The sequence below is a fragment of the Diceros bicornis genome, chromosome 5 (genome assembly GCF_020826845.1).
Source record: "Diceros bicornis minor isolate mBicDic1 chromosome 5, mDicBic1.mat.cur, whole genome shotgun sequence".
Lineage (NCBI taxonomy): Eukaryota > Metazoa > Chordata > Mammalia > Perissodactyla > Rhinocerotidae > Diceros > Diceros bicornis.
This window is the reverse complement of record NC_080744.1, coordinates 95,145,471-95,167,642: the sequence shown is the minus strand read 5'-3', so window position 1 is coordinate 95,167,642 and position 22,172 is coordinate 95,145,471. Positions and strand designations below refer to the sequence as shown.

Genomic DNA, 22,172 nt, shown 5'->3' with positions numbered 1-22,172 from the left:
CCCATTAACCCTCCCGAAACACTAGGCTAGACCACTGACTTCCTCTCCTTCCATTCTCTCAGATAGAAACCTCGAGTTACTCACTCCCCTCCCCTTAGCCGTTAGGTCCAGGCCAGCCTTGCCAGCCCGCCAGGAAAGCAGCAGCCCCGTCTCCCCAACTGCCAGGAGGAGCCTTGAGCACAGATAGCGCTTTATAAATAGCATTATGATGAGGCAACACCTGTAAAACACTTAGTAATGCTCAACAAATGCTGGTCCCTTTCCTCCTCACTCCAGTCCCTTGTTTCTCCCCTTTCTCTGTCCAACTGCTATTAAATCTCCAGTAACATCTTAAAAGAGACCTGATACTGCCATTCTCTTGTTTATTATTCTTAATAGTTCCCTGCTGTCTGCAAAATAAAGGCGCTTCAGAAATTGGGCCCAGGCTTCCCTCCTGCGGTATCAGCACGTCCTCCGTCCCGCTCAGACTGAGCCGCCCTATTCAGTCCTCCCTTTCCCCTTTGCTTGGTCTCCCCGCCTGGAATGCCATCTCCGCCTCTGCGCTTGCCTGGGGCTTCCGGTCCGCTCCTGCCCAGCTACCCCGGGACGCCCCTCCTGACAACAGCCCGGCCCATGGTGGTCTCTCTCGCCCTGTAGCCCCCGCCCTGTCCCTTGTCCCCTCTCCGTGAAGCTTCCTATCGCAGGCCGGCAGGAGCGTCGGAAGCGGTTTTCCCAGGGAACTGCGGTCCAAAGAGGACCTCTGATGTCTTTGGAACTTTCCGGAATCTCCGGACGCCGGCGCCCTCCACCCGGTTCCAGCACACAGAACAGCCGGTCTAGTGTGAGAGCGCCTGCTGGAGCCCGGGGGCGCAGGCTCGTACTGGGGCGCGCACGGCTGGCTCTCTCCCCGCAGGGATCCTTGTAAGAAGAGGAGCGTGGGCACGAGAGAGAACTTGACTGACAAAGCGCATCTACAGGACTCGTAAAGCTGCCCTATTTCATGAGAGGTAAACTGAGGCCCAGAGGAGACAAGTGACTTGACCAGGATCACTAAGTGAGTGGCGTGCTTGGGCCTTAGGCCTCCCAGGGTGTGGCTGCGGCCCCCGGCCCGGGGGGCGGGGAGGAGGGGTGGCGGAGCCCTCGGGCCGGCCTGCTGGGGGGGCGGGGCCCCGGGCGGGGCCGACACAGGTGCTCCGCATCCGGCCGGGGGGCGGCTCCGCGGCTTTTATAAGCCGGCCGGGGTGCAGCACTGTGCGCGGCTCGCTGCAAAAATAGTGCCCACGTGTCTGCGTATCCCTAGCCGCGCCGTCCCGCCGGCCGGTGCGTCCCGCAGGGCCACGCCGGCCCCATGGCGTTCTCGCTGGTAAGAGCTGCCCGCCGCCAGCCGGGGCTAGGCGGGGCCGCGGGCCCGACCGCGGCTGCTAACGGTCCGCGCGCAGCCTCGGCCGAGTCCGCGGTCCCCCGCCCCCGTGCGCGCGAGTCCCAGGCGGGGCGCGGGTCACGTGCCTGCAGGCGTGGGGCCTCGTGGAGGGGTGTGTGGCGGGGGGTAGGGAGCCTCCTCGTGACTCAGGGCCTTTGGGCTTAAAGGCGCCTCGGCCCTCCGGGGGCGGTCGGTGGGGCTTCCACGCTGCGTTGCAGACTCCCAGTGGCCCCGGGTGTCTGTCCAGGCGGGAGCTGACCGGACGGATGGGCGCCCTCGCTCCCGGAACACTTCCTTCTCCCACAGCCGTCGCACGTGAGACCCGAGGCTGCCGGCGCTGGCACCTCACGTGCCTCGCAGAGCCCCCAGCGCGTCTCTTTCGTACGGAGTGGGCGGCGGGGGCGGGCAGCCTGGGGTGGGGCGGGGCTGCTGGCGGCGATGCCCCTCACGCTGGGCCTACGGGCGCCGGAGAGCGCCACGACGGCAGTGGGCGCGGCTCCTTTAAGGCGGAGGGATCACGCCCCTCGTGCGGGCCGCGCGCGCTTCCCCAGCCCGGGGAGGTCACGTGGCTTCACACGTCCGATTAGCGTCGGAGCCGGAGTTCTGGGGCGAAGTTGGCTACGTGGGGGTCGTGCGTGCGCGGGTGGCCGGCACCAGCGAGTTGGCTTCGCGTTAGGGGGACCTGCGGCTCTGAGGTGGGTCTTGAGGGCATGGGCGTGGGGACCTGCAGGCTACAGAAGGGGTGCGGCGTGCAGCGCACCTGGGTGGCGCCGGGCGGCCGGGCCGGAGGAGAGGCGCGCACGTGGGCTTGGTATGTCATTCCCTTCTTAGTCCGGGACCCGGCCGGTGCCCAGACTCCGAGGGGGGTTGAGTGCGCGCCCCGCCCTGGGCTCGGACTGTCGGAGCAGTGGCTGGGGGGCCAGGCCGGTTGCTTCACCCGGCCAGCATGCTGGTCAGGAAGGCCCGTGCCTGCCCCGGTCCCCGGGGTATTGGGGACCCAGACCGAGGAAGGGTCACTCACCTTCGGTTGTCCTGCAGGCGTCCTCCTGGGGCTTTTGCTCGCGCGGGGGGTTCTCTACGGTCAAGTCGACCCTGACTTTCCTGCCTCCTTTCAGAGGGCCTGGGTAAGGCCAGAGTCCTTGTAAGGGGCTCAGGGCTGCCCAAGGAACCGGAAAAATCCACACGGACGCCGGGCTTCTAGGGCACAGTTTTGTGCGTGCGCGGGTGATGTTTGGTGGCAGTTTGCGCCCTGCAGGCCTTGGCCCTGTGCACTGTGCCCTGGGTAGATGTGCTCTCGGGAGGACAGTCGGAGGTGCAGAAGCCACCACAGCAGCGCTGAGAAACCGGGGTTGCCGCCCGCCCAGGCCTCCCTGCACCCCAACCCCGCCGTCTCGCCTCCGCTTGGCGCCGCATTTCTCTGGCACCTGCCTCTTTCGGTCTCCCTGGCTACCGTCTGCCGCCCGCCTCTCCTGGCACTTGAGTAAACTGCTGGTCTGTGTTATGTGCGCGAACCAGGGGCCAGTGGGTCGGCGTTGGTTCCTTGGAAGGCACAGGTGTACCGCTTGGCTCTTGCCTGCTCCTCAGGTGACGGTGCTGACATGTGCCAGCTGGAAGCGTTTATTGAGGATAGTTTGCACCTTTAGGCTCGAGTTCTCTTTGAGCCTAGGGAGATAGGCTGAGTTAAAAATAAAAATAAATGCAAACAGGCAGAACAAAATCTTGGAAATCTCGGGTTGCTGGTTGTTTTCCCCGTTGGTTTGTTTTTATCGTGGGGAAAGGAGGAGTGGAAGGCAGTTCTGCTCCTAGAGCTTGAGGGAGCTCGGGGCTGTCGGGGCCCCTGAGGAGAGGCGTGTTCAGGACTCACCACTGGTCTGTTACCGTGCCTCCCTGAGCTTGCTTTGAGCTGAACTGGATCCCGGAGCACATGGGTGGAGAGTTTATATTTTGTCACAGTGATTTAATTGAAATTAAATAGTAATTAAATTAAATGGCAGTGCGTGCTCAGTTTACAGAACTAGAGTTTGGAAGTTGACGACCGTGTATGGAAGGCAGTCTTTATAATACAAAAATATTTGCTTTCCCCCTGCCAAGGGTCGTATTATAAATATTTGGCTGGCCGGGCTCTCCTGTGTGGAAGGGAAGTTGTGCTAGCCTGTACAGCAGGCAGGAGGTTAGAGAGCCGATGGACGTGGTGAATGATTATGGGAACATTTGCGGTTTGGGTTGGGCCATAGGCACTTGGTATAAGAGTGGTTCTATGGTCTTGTGTTTCACTTGGTAGGTACACCAGCGTCCATGAGGCAGAAAGTGGAGGAAGATGATAAAAGCAGTGAGACTCCAGGCTCAATACCAAGCTTGTTAACAAGCTAATGGTAATAGGTATCTTAATAAGTATCTTCATGGGGTACCAAGCTATTTATTTTATTTGTAATCCTTAAAACGGGTTGCGAATCCAAATCCTACTGGGGCCTGAGGGAACATAATGAGTAAAAGGAGAGAAAGGAAAGAAGAGTAGTGCCTGCTGAGCTGCAGAATTTGTGTCTCTGTAAAGGGAGCAGCCAGTAGCTGGTTGCTGCCATGCAAAAATGTGGGCCCAGAGTTGATGGATCTTTGACTTTTTTCCTAGTTAAGCTGCCAATCTATTTTTTAAATGTACCGATTAAAAAATCTTAAAGACTGTAAGGGCCAAAGGTAAGGTGTCTCTGAAGATTAGATTCAACTCGAGGGCTAGTTTAGGATCTTTGTCTTAAAATACCCCGTTTAGATTTTTCCTCTATTTTGTAGATGATGAAACAGGCTCAAAAATTGTCACTAGGCTGTTAAGTGATAAAACCGGGGTGTGAACCTAGGTCTTTCTGGTGGTGTGATGATATGTGTATTCTAGTATGTCAGAGGGGTCAATGGGTTATTGGTAGTGTACATTGTATGGAAACGTAGTGGTCAATGGGCTGGTCACATTTATAGGCAAAATGAATGTTAACTGCATTGGAGGAGATCTCTGCTGTGGAAGTCAGTGTGGGTCTTCTGAGCGTTAGTGCAGCAGTGTTGATGTTAGGAGGAATGTGCTGTGTCGATCGTTCCCTGATGTTAGAGCAGTTAGCTGATCCTGAGAGAGCCAGAGGTCTGGAGAAGTCAGGCTCCTCCCACTGTGGGGGGTGACCCTCCCAACACTCTCCACAAAAGATTTTCCTTTTTCAGGACAGTTAAAATTTCAGTAACTTTTTCCTTCTGAGACAAGGCAAATTTGAAATTATATAATTGTTTTAACACCTATAAAAGTAGAATGGAGATTATTAACTCTCACCTTTTTTCTCTTAGCTGAAATTCCTGTAATCCTGTCTCTTGGATTTCCAGGAAGAATTAACAAGAATTATAGCAGTATGTGGTAAAATCTTCTGGAATAAGCTCCCAGGGCATGAGGTAGCTCTGTGCCAGGAATGAGGGGCTGGAGTTTCATTCTGGGCAAAACTTGTTGGGACTCCTAGCAGTGTACACAGCCACTCCAGCAGGTGTAAAGGGATACATACCTTTATTTCTGTGTCTTATTCCCAAAGGATTTAAAGCATAAAGCTGTAAAGAGCATGTTAAGAGCCTTTGCTAAAGGGGTTTTTCTGTGAGAATACAGACTCAAATACAAACTAGATAGCTTTTTTTTACCTGTGATCTGGGAAGTTTTGGGGAAGATGGAAACTTGAAAATGTTGCCTGTCCCCAGCTGCTTCTCTAGCAACCTTTACAGGCCAAGCACTCAGCTGTGAGTTCAGTGTTTGTGAATTTGGGGATGGAGGGGAAGGGTGAGGGGACTAAAGTAGCTCTCTGCTGGTATTTTCATGTTTATATGTTAGGTAATATCTGTGTGAACTTTCTCATGCATTGGTTTTAGGTCTCTTAGCTAAACGGCCATTCCCTAAAATTGTTACGTGTTTGTTTAAAGGGCAAATTAATTAGTTTGTACTTCTAGGTTGAAGTTTGGGACAGGAATGCATACCAACCTCGGATATTAATGTTTATTTAGGTTGTTGTCTTCAGTAGCTAGTGGTGGAGGCAGCAAAAGAATCATGGGATCAACTAGCAAATTATTTTCTGTCCTATGGAAGAGCTGTGCTGATCCCATCCTGTGCTGCAAATCTACTTTTCCTAGGTAGTAAGCTGTACTGACTCTGGAGAGAACTTACCAGAAAGCCTGAGATTGAGAGTAAGGGGTAGGAAGGGGCTTGGACCTAGAAGTTGGAGTGGAGGAGGTTACATAAAGAATTTTTGCTTCTATCCGTTGTTTGAATTAAAACCAAGAAGCGCTGATGGCATCCTCTCAGTGTTTATTGAGCCTTTTGGGTACCGCTGACCTCACCTCCTTTGCCCCCCACGTTCCAGCTTTGGAAATGCCCTTTGTTGTCTTTCCTGCTGTTGTTGCAGCCTGTTTTTAGTTATACCTGCTTATGAGAGCCTGTCATCTTCTGTAAGCACAGATTCCAAATGTTGAAAGTTTTTGTGTTTAAGATAAGATTCTCCAAAACAAGGAATTTCTCTATTATCGTAAACTGGCTGACAAGGTTGAACTGAAAGGTGCATAATGTATGTACTATTTCATATTTTTCATAGGAAAATTATCTGATTTTCCATAAAAAGTCAGTATCGAAATTTCAGAGTGTTAAATTTACATTATAGACGTACTTGTCAGTGAGTTTTGTTATTGGGATTTAAAAAGACTCCAGTTAGGGATTATTTTGCCTCCCTAATGTATAATGTGAGTGTTTTAAATAACGCGTGGAGGGGAGATTCCTGACCAAATGGGATTGAGCTTTGCTTTCAGTGGCATAGAAGAACACTGAGGCATGGGTGATCTTTGAATTCTAGGTACCCTTTTAGATTATAGTGAGTTAACACTCTTTGATTTGATTTTGAAGGCATTTTGTGATGACTTGCCTTGAGGTAATTGGAGAATTCCCAGAGGGCAGGTCTGAAGACTGATTTGTGTGCTAAAAATGGGTCACAGTTGCATGTAGCTATTGATTCTGGGAGTAACTTGACTATAATAGTGTTACTGGTTTCTTTCTCCTTGGCGTGCATAGTATGCTGATATATGTACCATCCTGATGTGTTGAGCACCATGACCTGAAGTCTCCTTTGATAAGGATGTGGGAGTAGCTTTCCTCTGTTAGGGGAAAGCAGTTACCTTGAGGGGCAGGTTGCGTTTTTTGTGTCTTTTGACAGAACGCTTAATCTCTTACTACTTAACACCTGTGCTCTTTGTATTCTGGCTTTGTGCTCCTGGCTCTGACACCATCTGTCTACTGAGTCGACTCTTTCTCCTGAGACTTTTTTTTTTAAGCTGTAATTTTGGAGTTGTTTTGAAGCTCAAAAGGTGTTAGAGACCTCTCTGTCTCCCAGGTATAACTGGAGTTGACACCAAGCCCAGATTATAATGTCTGACTCTATTTTCATGGACAAGGTGAATTAGGCTTAGAGTGAAAAGTGATTGTTTGAAGTTTATACAGTGACTGGGTGATAGAGCCGGAAGCAGAACCCAGATCTCTTCATGTACAGACTAGTGTTATTTTAGAATTCATACACCTTGACCTCTGCTATACTGATCTCTGATTATCTCATTTACTAAAATTTCCACTTGGTTCGTAAGAGTCAATGGCTTACTATTTTCCTTACTTCTGTCTGATCTTTTCTTGTCCTGGCAGTTACAGGCTTCCTCCTCCCACTGAATGCCATATTCCCTGTGGTTCATTCTGTTGGCTTGTTCTTGTCCTCTTACACAGAGGGCCCGTGTATTCCTGTAGCACCAGTTCTCTCTTTGATCAAGTTTTAGGTTGAGCTCCTTAGCCCTGATTGTTCTCAAGACCCATAGTTCTCATTGGCCTACATGAATATATCTATCTGAGGTGTGTTCAACCCAGCGGGTCTAAAAACAGAACCAATTTCTTCCCTTTCCTCATCTCCTGGGGCTAATCTAATTCTATCCCCTCCATCCCATTAGTCTGTTTTTCTCCAACTAGACTCTGGTGTCCCCTTGGGGGAAAGAACTGTGTGTGGGTGTTTTTGTTTTTAATTTTTTACTACTAGAGGTCCCAGTACAGAAGGATGCTGGGTAAATACATACTTGTAGCTTTCCTTTGGAAACCTCTTCCCAATTTCTGTAGCTATAAAGCCTTAATGTGATCTCTTTGGCTCCCTTGGGCCCTGTATCCTTGCATTCCTTCTCCATTCCCATTGCTACTGCTAGTTCATGTCTCCCTTGGATGAATATTTTCAATTTGCCTTTTCCACCTTCCTCCTCAGTTGTTGTTGCCTGTTCACACCCACCACTCTGTGTGGAGCTCCATGTACTAGTGGTCCTGTTGCTCCAGACCATATCCCTTGGTCTTTGGGTCTTAATGGATAGTTATATCTCCCAGGCTGAGTGGTAAGCTCTGGATGAGCAGGCCTTTTCCTAGATCCTTTCTCCACACCCTGCCCTCCAGCATGGGAATGACTAATGAGATGTTGCTTGATTAAATACAGGAGGTTTAAGATGAAATTCAAATGTCTCTTGGATTTTTGGATTTAAAGAGGCTGAATTTAGCTCTGCTGGTCAGGAGGTTATGCCAGCTCTACCATCCTGCTGCCTTTCCTGCTCATATTGTCCTGCCTGAGAGTGTGAAGGTCTCTTAATGCTAAAGCTTCTAAATGTTTCAGATGAAGCCCTGAGAGCAGTATTTCCCTGCCCTTGTAAGAGACTCCCCATACAGCTTCAGTGTTGTCACAGAGCAGTTCCCTGACCTGGTCTCTATCTCCTCTCCTCCTCAGTGTTTGTCAGGCTGCCTTGATGCAGAAGGAAGGAGATTTGGAGTCTGGGATCCTGATTTGAGTCCTAGTGCTCTGTTCAACTGGTTGACTTGGAGCAAGATTTCCAATTTCTCTAAGCACGTGTTTTTCTTTGTGATGTGTGACTGATACAATCTCATAAATTCTCATGCGGAACAAAAGAAACTGAAGGCTCTGGCCAATTGGTCATATAGGCCCTATTCTTGCCCTCTCCAATTGGGCTTAGCTTCCATTACTATCCTTTTCTCCAGTTATTGAAGGAATGTTCTTCTCCCTATTCAAAGCGCAGTTTTGTGCCTTGGAGTCCATCTTCTCTCACAGCCTCAGGACCTGTCCCACCTTTCACCTCTCTCTGTAAACATGATCACCTCTCCCCCACGTTTAGACCTCTCAATACAACACCTCCTCTAGCAGCCAGCCTCACTGGCTTTCCTTCACTTCCCCATCAAGCTTTTGTACAGAGTAACCCCTCTATCTTGACTGCTTCGCATTTGACTCGTCTCTTAAACCCTTGAGATCTGGCATCAGATGCTCGTCTCCCTTCTCACACATGTTATTCTGAAACTCTTTTTACCAAGTTCCCTGTGCCCTATCAAATCTTATGGACGTTTCTTAGCCTTTCAGGATGTTTGCATTCCTGCCTGGCTGCTGCGATAAGATCTTTGAAAAGCACAAATCTGATTACCTACTCCATAAGGCAGTGGTTCTCAAACATTTTCATCTCAGGATTTCTTGACATTCTTAAAATTATTGAGGACCTCAAAAGCTTTTGTGCATGCGGATCATATCTATCAATATTTATCTGTTAGAAATTAAAACTGAAAAAAGTAAATTTATTCATTAATCATTTAAATATAGCAAATCCATTACATATTAACATGTAATTATATTTTCTAAAACAAAAATGTGTAAGAGTGAACATTCCTTCACGTTTTTGCAAATCTCTTTAGTATCTGATTTAATAGACGATAGGTGGATTTTCCTGTCTACTTCTGTATTTAGTCTGTTTCCACGTGTTGTTTTGGTTGAAGTATATGAAGAAAATTTGGCCTCTCACAGATATGTAGTTGGAAAAAGGAGGAATATTTCAATAGCCTTTTTAAATAATTGTGGCTATTCCTCTTTGATACTACATCAAACTCAACAAGTGGTAAGTTCTTAAAGGTTAGTTGCTACATGGAATCTGAAGCCACATGGATGTACTCTTCATGCTCTGCTACATTAAAATGCACTGGTCTATCTTGCACTCTTTGGATGGATCATTTACCTATGCCTGATTTTGTAACATCATATTTTAATCATTTGACAAATATTGGTTCACTGAGTTATGCAGTATTGCAAATGTTGACACACTAGTTAATAGCACCACCAGTCTCATCAGAAAAGTATTGAGGAAGGTGTCAGGTTCATGTGATGGCAAATAAAGGTTTTCTAGAATTCAGATGTTTTTCTTCAAAGTTCAAATTTTATTATTGGCAGCAAATACAGTTATTGTTTTTTGTTTTTTTTTTAAACAGCTGGCTTACTTTGTTTTCAAGAGAATGTTTGCAGAATACCCAAAGTTGATAACCATAGTATGTCAGTTGTTCTTTCAAGTGAAAAAGATGATTTGTGAAAAAAGGCTAATTCTTCTTGAAACTTAATCACATAAGTACTTTTCCTTGAGACAGTCATCATACTTTGATACGAAACAAATGGCTTTTACGCTTACTTCCCATTTGCCTCACAGAATATTAAAGGCATGTACTCAAGGGTTGAGATTTAGTAAAATAAATTTTTACTGCTTAGTCAAGGACATTTGTTAGTGAATCTGGCTTTTTCTGGGAATGCGTAGCATGAAGAAGACAATAACTGCTACTGCAGCTTATTGGCATTGCCTTGATTCCTGCTGAGGTGCCAGTTTTATTCCCATCGCTTTTGTACTGTCAGTGCAAATGTCAACATAGAGTGAAAAAAGAAACTGATATCTTAGAATTATGAAAATAATTTAACTTCCATATCTCTGAAGGGATCTAGGGGACCGCCATGGGTCCACAGACCTCGCTTTGAGAACTACTGCCACAGAGTAAAGGCCAAGCTCCTTAGTGATAGCCTACAAAGCCCGTTATGGTCTGGCTTCAACTTAGTGGCCGAGTTTGAGCCCTACTTGTCTACTCCTTGAACTTTTTTAAAATTGAGGGATAACATACGATGTATAATAAGAGACACTAATTGTAAGTGTATAGCTTGATCAATTTTTGTGTGTGTATATATATATATCTCTCTAAGTAACTACGATGCAGATCAAGATACAGAACATGTCCAACACTCCATAAGCTTCCCTTGTGCCCTTTTCCACTCTGTATCCCTACCCCTCACCGGAGTTAACTATTCTGACTTGTGTTGTCATCAATTGGTTTTGCTGTTTTTGAACTTATGAATGAGATCACCTAGCATGTATTCTTTTGGGTCTAGCTTTTTTTCACTTAATTTAGTATCTGTGAGATTTCTACAAGTTGCAGTGTAGTTCACAAGTTTTTTATTGCTGTGGAGTACTACATTACAGATGAATAATCATCCATCTTACAGACATTATAGATGTGAACACTTTATCCATACTTCTGCCGTGGGTGTTCAGAAAAGAGCTAACATAGCAGGCCTGACTACTGTCCTTTGGCTGGTGTCTGGGAACTTGGATTTTGAGTTCCCACCATTCCCAGAACTGGTAAGAATGACTTATATACCTAAACTGTATGAACAATATGATTTATGCTGAACACCTGCTTTCCTCCTGGAGTCTGAAATTTTGGTGTATTCCAGGCAGAGGCTGCCTATGTGACCAACCCTTAATAAAAACCCTGGGTGCCAGGTTTTAACAAGCTTCCCTTGTTGGCAACATTTCACACATGTTGTCACAACCTGTTGCTGGGAGAATTAAGCATGGCCTGTGTGACTCCCCTGGGAAAGGACCCTTGGAAGCTTGTGCCTGATTTCCCCCAGACTTTGCCCTGTGCACCTTTTCCCTTTGCTGGTTTTGCTCTGTATCTTTTGGCTATAATAAATCTTAGCCATATGTGCTGAGTACAGCTATATGCTGAGTCCTCCTATTGAATCATCAAATCTGGGGTGGTCTTGGGGACCACTAATATAACAGGCATTAGTTTCTGTTTCTCTTCAGATTTCAATTATAATGAATAAAACTGCTGTGATTATTGTACCTGCTTTTGTGTAGTCATATGTGTTCATTTCTCTTGCATACAGGAGCATGAGTGCAACTGCTGGATCAAAGTATAGTATCCCTTGCACTTAAAATTCTAGCAGTAGTGTACTTCTAGTTGCCTAAAAGCATCGCGCTGTTTCATACTTCTTTGCCCTTGTACATGGCATTACTTTTGCCTAGAATGCCCTCCCCACAACTAGTATCCCTGATTGGCAAAAACTTTTTAATATTTTTACCTACCTGCTACCCTTATTTCTATGTATATTATTGGGCTTACAATATAGGGTATAACTTACTTGTTTATGTGCTTGTATTCCCATTAGACTAACTCCTTGGGAGCAGGGACAGTCTTATTTATCCTGTCTCCAGAATGGCTCCTGGCATAGGATGAGAATGCAATCAGTAAACATAATTGTAATCTTTGGGTCCCCAAGCATCAGGTTGTATTGTTCATGGGTTCTTTGTTTTTTGTTCATGTGGAATTGTCTCGATCCAAACTTAAAACCCCAAATTCTGAAATGACTTTGAGTGGCCGAGAGCTTTGACAGTGAGAAGAGAGAGAATTGGTGAGTGAATATTGGTTTTGATCTTGTCTTAATCTTTAAGAAAGGAGTCACTACCATTTATGGAGGTTGTGATTAAAGTGGTAAAAATATCTGTGAAAGAAGTGTGATATGGGTCTGCCTTTCCTATGGTATCTGTATTGAGTGTCTGTAGACGCAGCAGATGTTATTATGCTGGGTGCTGCTTAGATAAAGGCCTTGAAGGATGTTACAGTTTATCATATGCAGAGCTAACAGTACATACAGCCAACAATTTGAGAGATGTGCGAGCTCTCACATTTGAGCTCTTCTCAAATGTGAGAAGAGCTACAATTATAGTGACCATGTGTTTTAGATATTCTTGAGCAGTCTTGGCGTTAAATATTCCCTTAATGTTCTCATAAACCTGTCCTGGAAATTGTAGTATTTCCTTCTCCAGACTAAGTTTATAGAGTAAAAGGAATATTGGGCATTACATGTACTGAATTAAATGACTGGAGAGTCGTTGATCAGATACCCAAAGATGCCAAGTGAGATAGACTTTTGAAGTATGGGTTGTGTTTGGCAACTATGAAGTCATTAATTTAGGAGCAGTTGTGTAGTGTCTTTTTGGGGAAAAGAAGTCGTGTTGGCAGGATATTGTGGGTTGCGAGGATGAACAGGAGGTTAAGAAGTAAAGATAGCATATTTTCTAGAAGGTTGGTAGTAGAGCAAAAGAAAGAAGGCAGTGGCTTGGAAGGATGTTTTAGGTCAAGGAAGATGTGCTGGTTTTTTAAGGTGAGAACCTTGAGTGTACTTACGGACTGATGGGAAGGAACTAGTGGAGAAGAGAGAGGAAAGTCAGATCTGGAGGAAGAGAAGGTGATGTTTTGAATCTTGTATCTCGCTGTGGATTCACTTGCTCTTTCTGTTGGTAAGGACCTGCACACCGTACCTCCCTTATTCCTGGTGAACCTTCCTGTCCAGCCGTGTTAATGCAGTTCCTTTCCTTAAATTTAGTGTGTTCTGTATCCACTCTGTGCTTGTTCTCTGCCCAACTATTCTGCTCTTTCTCACACTTGCTTATTGAAATTCTACCTTATCATTATTCTCTAGCTTAAAAGTCTAAATTGTCAAACTATTCCAGATACCTTAATTTTTACTCCCCTCTTCTGTGGCATTTTGTACTTACGTTGATCTCCACTTACCTAACTGGATTTATTTCTTTTTCCCACTTTAATTCTCGCTGGAGTGAGGATTATGTTTTATCTGTCTCTGCAATATCAACATCTAACCTAGCAGGTTTTTAGTATTTATGAAATACTAGATTGAACTGTGTGAAACTGCCATTTTGTTGGTCGCAAAAGGTAGAATATTGACGATTTCGTATGGACCAACCTAATAAATTTTTATTTCTTGCGTTGTTACACAGAAGACTTGAGGTGGAAGTTCAGTTAAGAATGGACAAGTAAGGACCAAGGAGAGAGTTAAACATAGAGAAGTATTTCTTAACAACTGTAGAGTCATTCAGGTTCAACCAAAAACTTGGCTTTGAGTGAGCAGGTGACCAAAGCAAACATGGAAATTTGGCTAGAAGATTAGAAGTTTGGCTAGAAGTTCTTTCATAAAGAACTTAAGGAAAACATATCAGTTCCTCAGGAGAAACTGTAGCGTTTCCTAATCTTTGGTCTGAATGATATTTTCTAAGTGGGTGTTCATGTAAGGGCTGTTCAAAATTGTAGTACATGGTCTCCTCAAAATCCAGAGTGTAAATGCTCTAGAGGTTTTATTCAGCTTTATTATAACTTGCTATAAACTAAGGGCAAACTGCCAAAGTACATCTCAGAACCAGTTCTTTGGGGGCGTTGAAATATATTACTTTCTATTGCCGTGTCTTAATTTAAAAACAAAATCTAATTGTTCAAGACCAATGCTTTTAACTAAAAGGTATCTGATTAATTAGAAAATCTTACTCTCAGAAAAAGTTTTAGTGTGAACACAGTTTTGCTGGGGGCTCCATAGATTCCGATCCATGGACCCTAGGTTTAAAACTCCATCTGGAGGAGTAGATAAACTGTGTGCCCTTAGACAGTCTTCCGTAAATCTTTCACCTGGCTTTTGATGAATGCATAGTAGAGGATTAGCAGCAGTAGTCTTTCAAGGGTCTGCGTTGTAGGTGTTGTGTTGTTGATTAAAGGCAAACTGAATAAAAATCAACCCAGAGACGGTAGAGTTGGCATTCATTTATGATAATTAAATATCCCCAAACCAGGATTTTACTTAAAGGAATGGCCATCCTGTCACCATGTTGATCCTGGGTTGTATAGTCTCTGAAGGCAAGGCTGGGGTTTCCAAATTAGGCACTACTCGATTTGTTCTGTCATACAAATAAGTATACAATTTTAGGTACACCTACACTCATTCCTTAACTAGCAAACATAGCTACGTGATGTAGGTTCAGATTTTTAAAGAGTTATGAGTGATAGTTTCAAACCACAATTGCAAAAAAAAAAAAAAAAGGACTCCAGTTAGGTGCTAAACAAGTAAAGAAGCTTCTTGGTGAATTTGACTAGGATGAATAAGTTGAAAGCATACCTCTGAGGAGCAATGATTTGATCAAGTATGTGGAATTGGGGGACATCTGTCACTAATAAGTTATTTATTGAGCATGTTCAGGCACTTTATGTATCTCTCATTACTACAAAGTCTACAGAATAGCTGGTACTCCGTTTTACACCTGAGGCAACCAAGGCTCAAAGAAGAGTATTTGTACTCCAAAGCATGTGTTCTTTCTGCTTTGTGAAACAGTGATTCACAGATTCTTCCCGTTTGGAAAAGGGGAATGCTTTCTTCAGACTATGGTCTCCCCTCCCAGTTGAAGGTTTTTGCTGTAGGAAGCCACTGTTTCATGATGGGAGTGTCAGCGCTCATCTGGTGAGAGGGGAAAATGGAGACGTGCTGTAAAGCAGCTTGTATTAGCGGAGATTCCTCATGAACCATTCTTTCTGACAATAAGTAGTTATAACTAGTTTTATCTTGAGGCGTTGTTTAGCTAGTTAACAGTAAGAATTATGGTTTTTCTTTTCTCGCATTTCTAAGTAATTCTTCCTGTTGATCCATGATTCTCAGTAGTGTTAAGCTTTGCGTTCTCTTGAAAGTATGATCTGTCTTAAAGCCTACTTTCCTGTCCATGGTGAAAGACAAAATGTCAAGAAAAAGAAAAGCTGCAAACGATCTCACTTTATGGCAAAACATGCCAAAAATAACAGTAAAGCTATCAGGCAATAATAGCATAACCATGAAAAACACTGTTTTACTTATGATAAAGCATAGGTATGATCTCAGACCTGTAATTTGATCAAAATTAAGATAGAATATACAGAGTAATATAGGGGTGAATAGAGGGTTTCTGTTTTGAAAATGAGAAACTATGAATTCATTTAACTGGAGAGTTCAAAAGGATCACTATATTCTATAGTAGCTTCAGGTTTTAGAGAGTTTAGTTTGTATCATGTCTTTAGTCTTAATCTTTTTAAATCAAATGATTGGGAAGATTAGGCATGGAAGGGCCTGGGGTCTTCAAAGGAATAGTTGACCTGGGTCTTCAGTATGTTTTTCTCCTTTAATGAGCAAATAGATTCTTTCCTTCAAGGATCCCTGTGGTGGCCTCTGACCCCTTGGTGTAATAATAATGATACTACTGATAGCCAACATTCATTTGTTCAGCACATAATTATGTACCAGGTACTATGCCAAGCATGTTATGTGTATTAATTTACCAAAAGCCCTATGAGATAGTATTATTACTTTTATCCCTATGTACACATAAGTGGTAGATTGTTCCCCATCTGTCATTTCTGGCTTTGATCTTTTTTTTTTTCTTCCAGATTGGGTACTGAAAGCAAACCATTGGTACTTACTGATGTGATTAAGCAGTGTGGGGTATATGTTGAACACTTCATTTACCTTTGTTCTAGTCACACAGAGTCCTCTAGTCTCTGATTTGGTATACTTGAGAGAAGGGGAGGGAGGGAGGCATTCCAGATATCATTTGCCTTGAGTTTGAAGGTTACGGTGTATGTTCCTGGCAGGATTGAGAGTGGGACAGAGTTGGCCAGGCATGTTTCTAAATTAAATTTTTTCAGGCTGCCTGAGATGGTAAGATTCTTAGACTTTCCATTCCTCCTAGGGAAGCAAGTTTCTCCCAGAAGGGCTCCAGGTCTGCATCTTCCTCCTATACTACTATGGCACTTTCCTCTCTGGTTCTCCTGCCTTGCATCTTCCATGTAGTTGCTTGTGGTCTTCTCCCAAGACTTGCATGCAGTTGTCATTTATTTGCATTTAAGCCTGGCCAGGTCGGAGAATCCATATATATAGCACATCTGTTATAGTAAATAAAAATTAGGTTATTTTTTGTACATTAAGAGAGGCCTTTTAAAGTTTGGGAACCTCTGATGTAGAAGATAATTCTGACTCCTTAACCTGGCATATGAGGCCTTCTTTCCAGTCTGCTCTCTTCTCCTGTATCTAATGCTCTACTACACTGGACCACTTTTGATAATTCTCCTCTGTTCTCTGTGTTCTTCAGACCTTCCTCTTACCCTCACTTCCAGGCACATTCTCTTCCTCCTCAGCTTAGAGGACAATGTATATTTACAGCACATTGTAGCTTGTGTTGTGCTTGTGTACAGCATGATCAGGTCTTAGTTCCCTTTCTAGACTTCAGTAATTTCTTTTAGTTGAGTCTCTGTCTAATCTGCTTACCCTTAGGGTGCTCACTGTAGATAGCAGGTTAACATTTATTAGGTAGTGAATGAATGAAGTATGTAGCCATAAGATCTGCAGATTGATTGTAAATGCTTGTATCTTAGCCTTTGTGAAGTTGCCTTAGTGAGGTTGAGAATCATCTTAGAAATCTACAGTTGTAAAAAGGGCCTTGTGTCAGTGAATTTAACCATTCTCAATGGTGCCTCTCTGGAGAGCTTGGGAAAATGACCTTGCAGGACTGTGTATTCTGGTCATCCTCACAGCTTGCAAAGGGTACCGGTCTTTTCAAGAGCTTGAGAATAATATGGGATTCAAGTTTGTCCCTTTAAGGCCATCCTGCAGAGTTTATAAAACTGTAAATGCTTCTGGTCGTTCTCATGCTTACCTGGATTTTAATAGGTTAAACAAAGTGATGCCAGGCTTTTTTTGGTTTTATTTTGAAGTGACCAGCTATAAGATTTTAAGTGCACCTTTCCTTACTTGGTCTGTTTTTTGTTTATTTTCCCCAAGGTAATTGGGAATAATAGAACTGATATCAGACTCCCCTTAGAAGATTCAGTCTGTCAGCCAATATTTCATTGCTTACTATGTCTGGCATTGGATGTGGTGATTGAAGGAGATTGAAGAGTGAAGAATCGTACCTAAATTTCTGTATAGAGTACCTGGTGGGTGGTGGTGTTATTTACGGAGATAGAGAATAACAAAAGAATCACTTTTTTGTGGGAATTCAGTTCGTGATTTCATGTCTGAGAGTGCTTTTTTCATTCGGTAATGTCTTACACGAGTTGTATGTACTTTTAATGACCACACAGAATCGTACAGTTAGTTCCCTTTGGGTGTAGCAAAGAGTGTTTGTACCACTCTTCATGCTTACCATATTTTCTCTTGTAGTTACATCTTCAGGTGTAAAAATAGCAGCTGCCATATGCCAGGCACCATGCTAAGTGCTTTATGTATCTCATCAAAAGGTTGGTGGGTACTCTTTTCCCAATTCACAAAATGAGGAAACTGGGGCACAGAGGTTAAGTAACTGCCAATAAATGGCAGAACCAAACTTTTTAAACAACTGTATTGAGATGTAGTTTACATAACTATAAAGTTCACCTTTCAGTGTAAAATTCAATGATTTTTAGTATAAGTTTTGCAACAATCACCATAATCTAATTTTAGAATATTTTCATCATCTCAAAAAGAAACCTTGTACCTATTAGCCGCCACTGCCTAACCTCCTCCCCTGCTCCACATTTGAAGGCAGCTAGTATACTTTAGATTTGCCTGTTCTGGACATTTCATATCAATGGGCTCATATAATATGTAATCTCTTATGACTGGCTTCTTTCACTCAGCATAATGTTTTTGAGGTTATTCATGTTGTAGCATGTATCAGTACTTCATTCCTTTTTATTGCCAAATAATATTCTGTTGTATAGATACACCCTGAGATTTGAAGCAGGTATGTCTGTCTCTAAAGCTCATGCTGTTGCTACCGTGCCACGCTAATGCCTATATGTGTCCCATTAGATTAGAAGGTCCTTGAGGCAATATCCTGTATTTTGGTGTTTTTTCCCTCTTACAGTTCTCTCAGGGTACCTTGCTCATGGTAAACACTCATTAACTATTTTGATATATAGACAAGAAACTCAAGTCCTTGTTACTTTATCTAACTCATAGTGTTGGCTTGGGAGAAAGGGGGCATGAAGTCTCTATCATAATGGAGTGTAGAAAACCTAAATATATCTTTTTTCTGTGTCTAGGAAGAAGAAGCGGGAAGAGTAAAAGACTACTGGGACAACCAGGAGGCTCCTGCGCTCTCCACGTGTAGCAATGCCAATATCTTTCGAAGGATAAACGCCATATTGGATAATTCTCTGGATTTCAGTAGAGTCTGCACTACACCCATAAATCAAGGAATTCATGATCATTTGCCAGGTGACTTAGATTTGAAAAGTTGGATGCATTAGGCATGTGTATGGAGCTGTTTCTAGGCAGCTTCCGTGTCATAGCCATGAAGTCATAAGCCAGAGTCATAAGAATGACCTTGAATCTCTGGCAACATTTGCCCCTTTTGTAGTTTACTTTGTGGATTGGGTCCTTCTCTGGGTGAAGACTATCTCTGATTATAGTATAGAATCTATTTTATGATACACAAGAATATTGGGTAAAAATATCAGAAGTGACAGAACTATTTGTAAGTGACAGAATTATAATGTGTCACATATGTAGTTACAGATTTGCTAGTAGCCACATTAAAAAAGTTTTACAAAAGTGAAATTCACTTAATATTTTATCTAACCCACATATACAAAAATATTATGTCAACATATAATAAATATAAAAACTATTAATGAGATTCTTTTGTTAGGACTAAGATTTCAAAATCCAGTGTATATTTTACATTTACAGCACAACTCAATTAGAACTTGCTGCATTTCAAGTGCCCAGTAGCCACACGTGACTAGTGGCTACTGTATTGCACAGTGCAGCTCTTGACTATTTTAATTGCTTTTAAAAATGAGTGTGAAGTCAACAATTTAGTTTTTATGATACTTAGCATATTCCACACAATAGTGGAAGGAGAGGGCAGCATCTCCTGAAGATGATACTTCACAAGGAGGCTTAGGATGTCCTAACAGTGTTTCATAATCTTTTGTGGGAGTTGCAACATGTTATAAGAATTTTGACGGAATGTTTTTTATTAGTTATTTTAAATGGAAGTGAACATATTCTTAATTTTTTAAATGGACCTTGAGAAAATTTGGCAACAATGAGGATTCTCAGAAAAAGGATTGGTAATTGCTGTTTTGGATGATAAATTCTTTGATTTATTTTTTAACTTGACCTTGGAAATAATTCCCACAAAGCCACAGGAGGATGTGAACATAACGTGGCTAAATGTTTGAGAACGAGGTTCATTATGAGGGAGACTGAGTTGTGGTAAATGTAGAATTTGTTTCTATTAAATTGTACTGGAGGGCACATGAGAGAAGGGCGTGGGAGGAGGGAGGGACATTGGCGGGTCTTGTCTCTTCTAACTTCCAAAAAAGTATTTATGAAATATTTTCTGTTAATTGGAGTAAGTCATGAGCTAACATTCATTCTCCTTTAGCTTATGCCAAGTTAAAAATTCAGAGAATCGTCTTGGTTCTGCATACATGTTCTGTTTCTCTCCTTTGAGAAAATTGCATGAATTACATTCCAATAAGAATGACGGTTAACAATGGCTTAAATCTCACTGGGTTGCTTTAGACATGCTGGGAATTTTTATAGTTTATAGCAACGTGTTTTTCAGCTAATGCTATGTTGTTGAACTGTCTAAGAGAAAGAATACGTGGTTAGTAAGAGAGGAGCTTTGAGGAGTGTATGTTTGCAGTTGGTTGGGGAGCCCAGTGGCCTCACTGGTAAGATGCCAGGCTCTGGTGAAGGTGTTACCATTGTACTCTGCCCAGGTTAGTGGCTGGCCAAACTACAAGGTATAGACTTCTTGGCCTCTTCAGATACTTCTCAGGGCACACATCCAAGAGGTACAGTGGGAAGAGGACCTTGAAGAAATAGGGAAACCTAGGTTCTGAGGTTGACCTTGAGCAGTGAGATAAAGGAGACAGTTTTCTGAGCTGTAGAGCAGAAGTGTACCTGCCCAGCTTGCCTCAGAGGGTTCTCTTGGGGCTCAGATGAGGAAGCAGTACTGCAGTTTTAAGGGACCTCCAGGGATTGTAGGAAAGTTTCTAGTCAAGGTAGCTGGTGTTCTGTGCCTTTCACATACACCGAGCCCCCACTGTATGGTCAGCTCTCCCCATTCCCACCTGAGATGTTAGCTCAGGGCTGTGGGCCCTTGGTCATGCGTGGTGAAGCAGGGCTGCCTGGCCCACAGCAGAGAGCACCTTGACCAGGTTTCCCCAGCAGGAACTCCTGATAGACCAGGCCAGCAGAAAAACCGACTTGTGGTTAATGTGGAAGTAAACTCCGGTACGTATGTATTTTCCGTAAAGAACTTTAAGAAATAACCTGAATTTGTAGCTTCTGGTCAAAAGTAATTTTATTACCTAAGAAAATAATGAGAACTGTAAAAACTTAAGAACAAGATTATTTATCACAGCATTTTAACTAGGGAAAATTTGGCAACAACAGAAAGTTAAGGAACCATACGATGGACTGTTCTGCAGCGTACAGAACATTCCTTGTAGCACAGCCATACCGTGCAGTGCCCTGCAGCTACTTAATGACGTGGAAAGATAACGAGAAAGCATCTGAAAGGAAAAAGCAGAGTACTAAACAGTATGGTCTCAAGTATAGATACGTCTATATCTATATATGTATCTACACACACACACACGGAATAAGACTGGAATGACAGACATAAATGTAACGTGTTATGGGTAATTTTTTCTGTGTGCCTTTCCCCACTAGTCTTCTATAACAAATATAAAAACAACTTTTTTAAAAATGGTATATCCTACCACAGTGTTTCACATTACTGTTTTCATTTTGCATAGGTCACATTTAATTTTAATTGCACAACTTGTTTCATATGGGTGTGCCTAACTTCGTGGTGGTTATGTCCCATTTATTTTTTTCATTTGAACAGATGTTTAAGTCACTTGCAAGGCTGTATGCTAGCTGTGACAAAATATTTCATTGCATGGTGTATGGTGAGAGTGGTAACAGAACTACACACTCAGTTGATAAGGCATTATTGGAAAAGTGCTGTGACAGGGTCAAGGAGGAAGAGATTGTATTGGTTAGGAAACACTTTTTGGATGAAACAGCATTTGAAATAGACTTTGAAAAAGAGAAAGCTATTTCAGTGTAACTGGATGTCAAGTAGATTTTTTTTCTCTTGCTTCAGAATTGGCTGTTAGGGTCCGAAGTTGAGAATGAAGAGATGTTAAGTGATCTGTGGTGCAATGCGAGTCCCCAACATTTGGGGCCAGATACCTCCCTGGGGGCTTACCAAGAGGCCACAGAGCTGTCCCTGCCACCACCAATATTATCTCAGCCTTGCCCTGGTCTGTATAAGAAGACCATGTAGGGAGAGTGGCACTTGAAATGATTCCCTCTGCTCTCAGTGGAGAGTAGGGTGGGATGCCGCTTCTTCTGTCAACCCAAGCAAGGAAAGTGTCTTCCAAGAGAACCATTTGTACAGATTGAGGGTGCTTCCAAAAAAGAAGTCAAGGTTCTTCCTAAAAGAAGTCCCTTGTTAGGCACCAGACCTGCTCTCTGCCCTTGGCTAAGTAAAGATGAAAGAGAGATTGAGGGCCGGCCCCGTGGCTTAGCGGTTAAGTGCGCGCTCTGCTGCTGGCGGCCCGGGTTCGGATCCCGGGCGCGCACCAATGCACCGCTTCTCCGGCCGTGCTGAGGCGGCGTCCCACATACAGCAACTAGAAGAATGTGCCACTGCGACATACAACTATCTACTGGGGCTTTGGGGGAAAAATAATAAAATTATGAAAACGCTCTTCTTTAAAAAAAAAAAAAAG

At 43.6% G+C, this 22,172-nt stretch overlaps 1 protein-coding gene across 5 annotated transcripts in view; it reads left to right on the top strand.

The window, feature by feature from the left end:
* The first annotated feature begins 1,263 nt into the window (after window positions 1–1,263).
* The window catches only part of CPEB1 (cytoplasmic polyadenylation element binding protein 1), a 112,002-nt gene continuing 91,093 nt past the window's right edge, over window positions 1,264–22,172 (top strand). For 4 of the 5 annotated variants that reach the window (XM_058542540.1, XM_058542538.1, XM_058542539.1 and 1 more), the window contains exons 1-2: window positions 1,264–1,342; window positions 18,453–18,627. In XM_058542540.1, the coding sequence (XP_058398523.1) occupies window positions 1,328–1,342; window positions 18,453–18,627 (190 nt within the window). In that variant the 5' untranslated portion in view covers window positions 1,264–1,327. Of the gene's footprint in view, window positions 1,343–18,452; window positions 18,628–22,172 lie in introns of those variants that run through there. The other variant, XM_058542535.1, reaches the window with a different exon arrangement.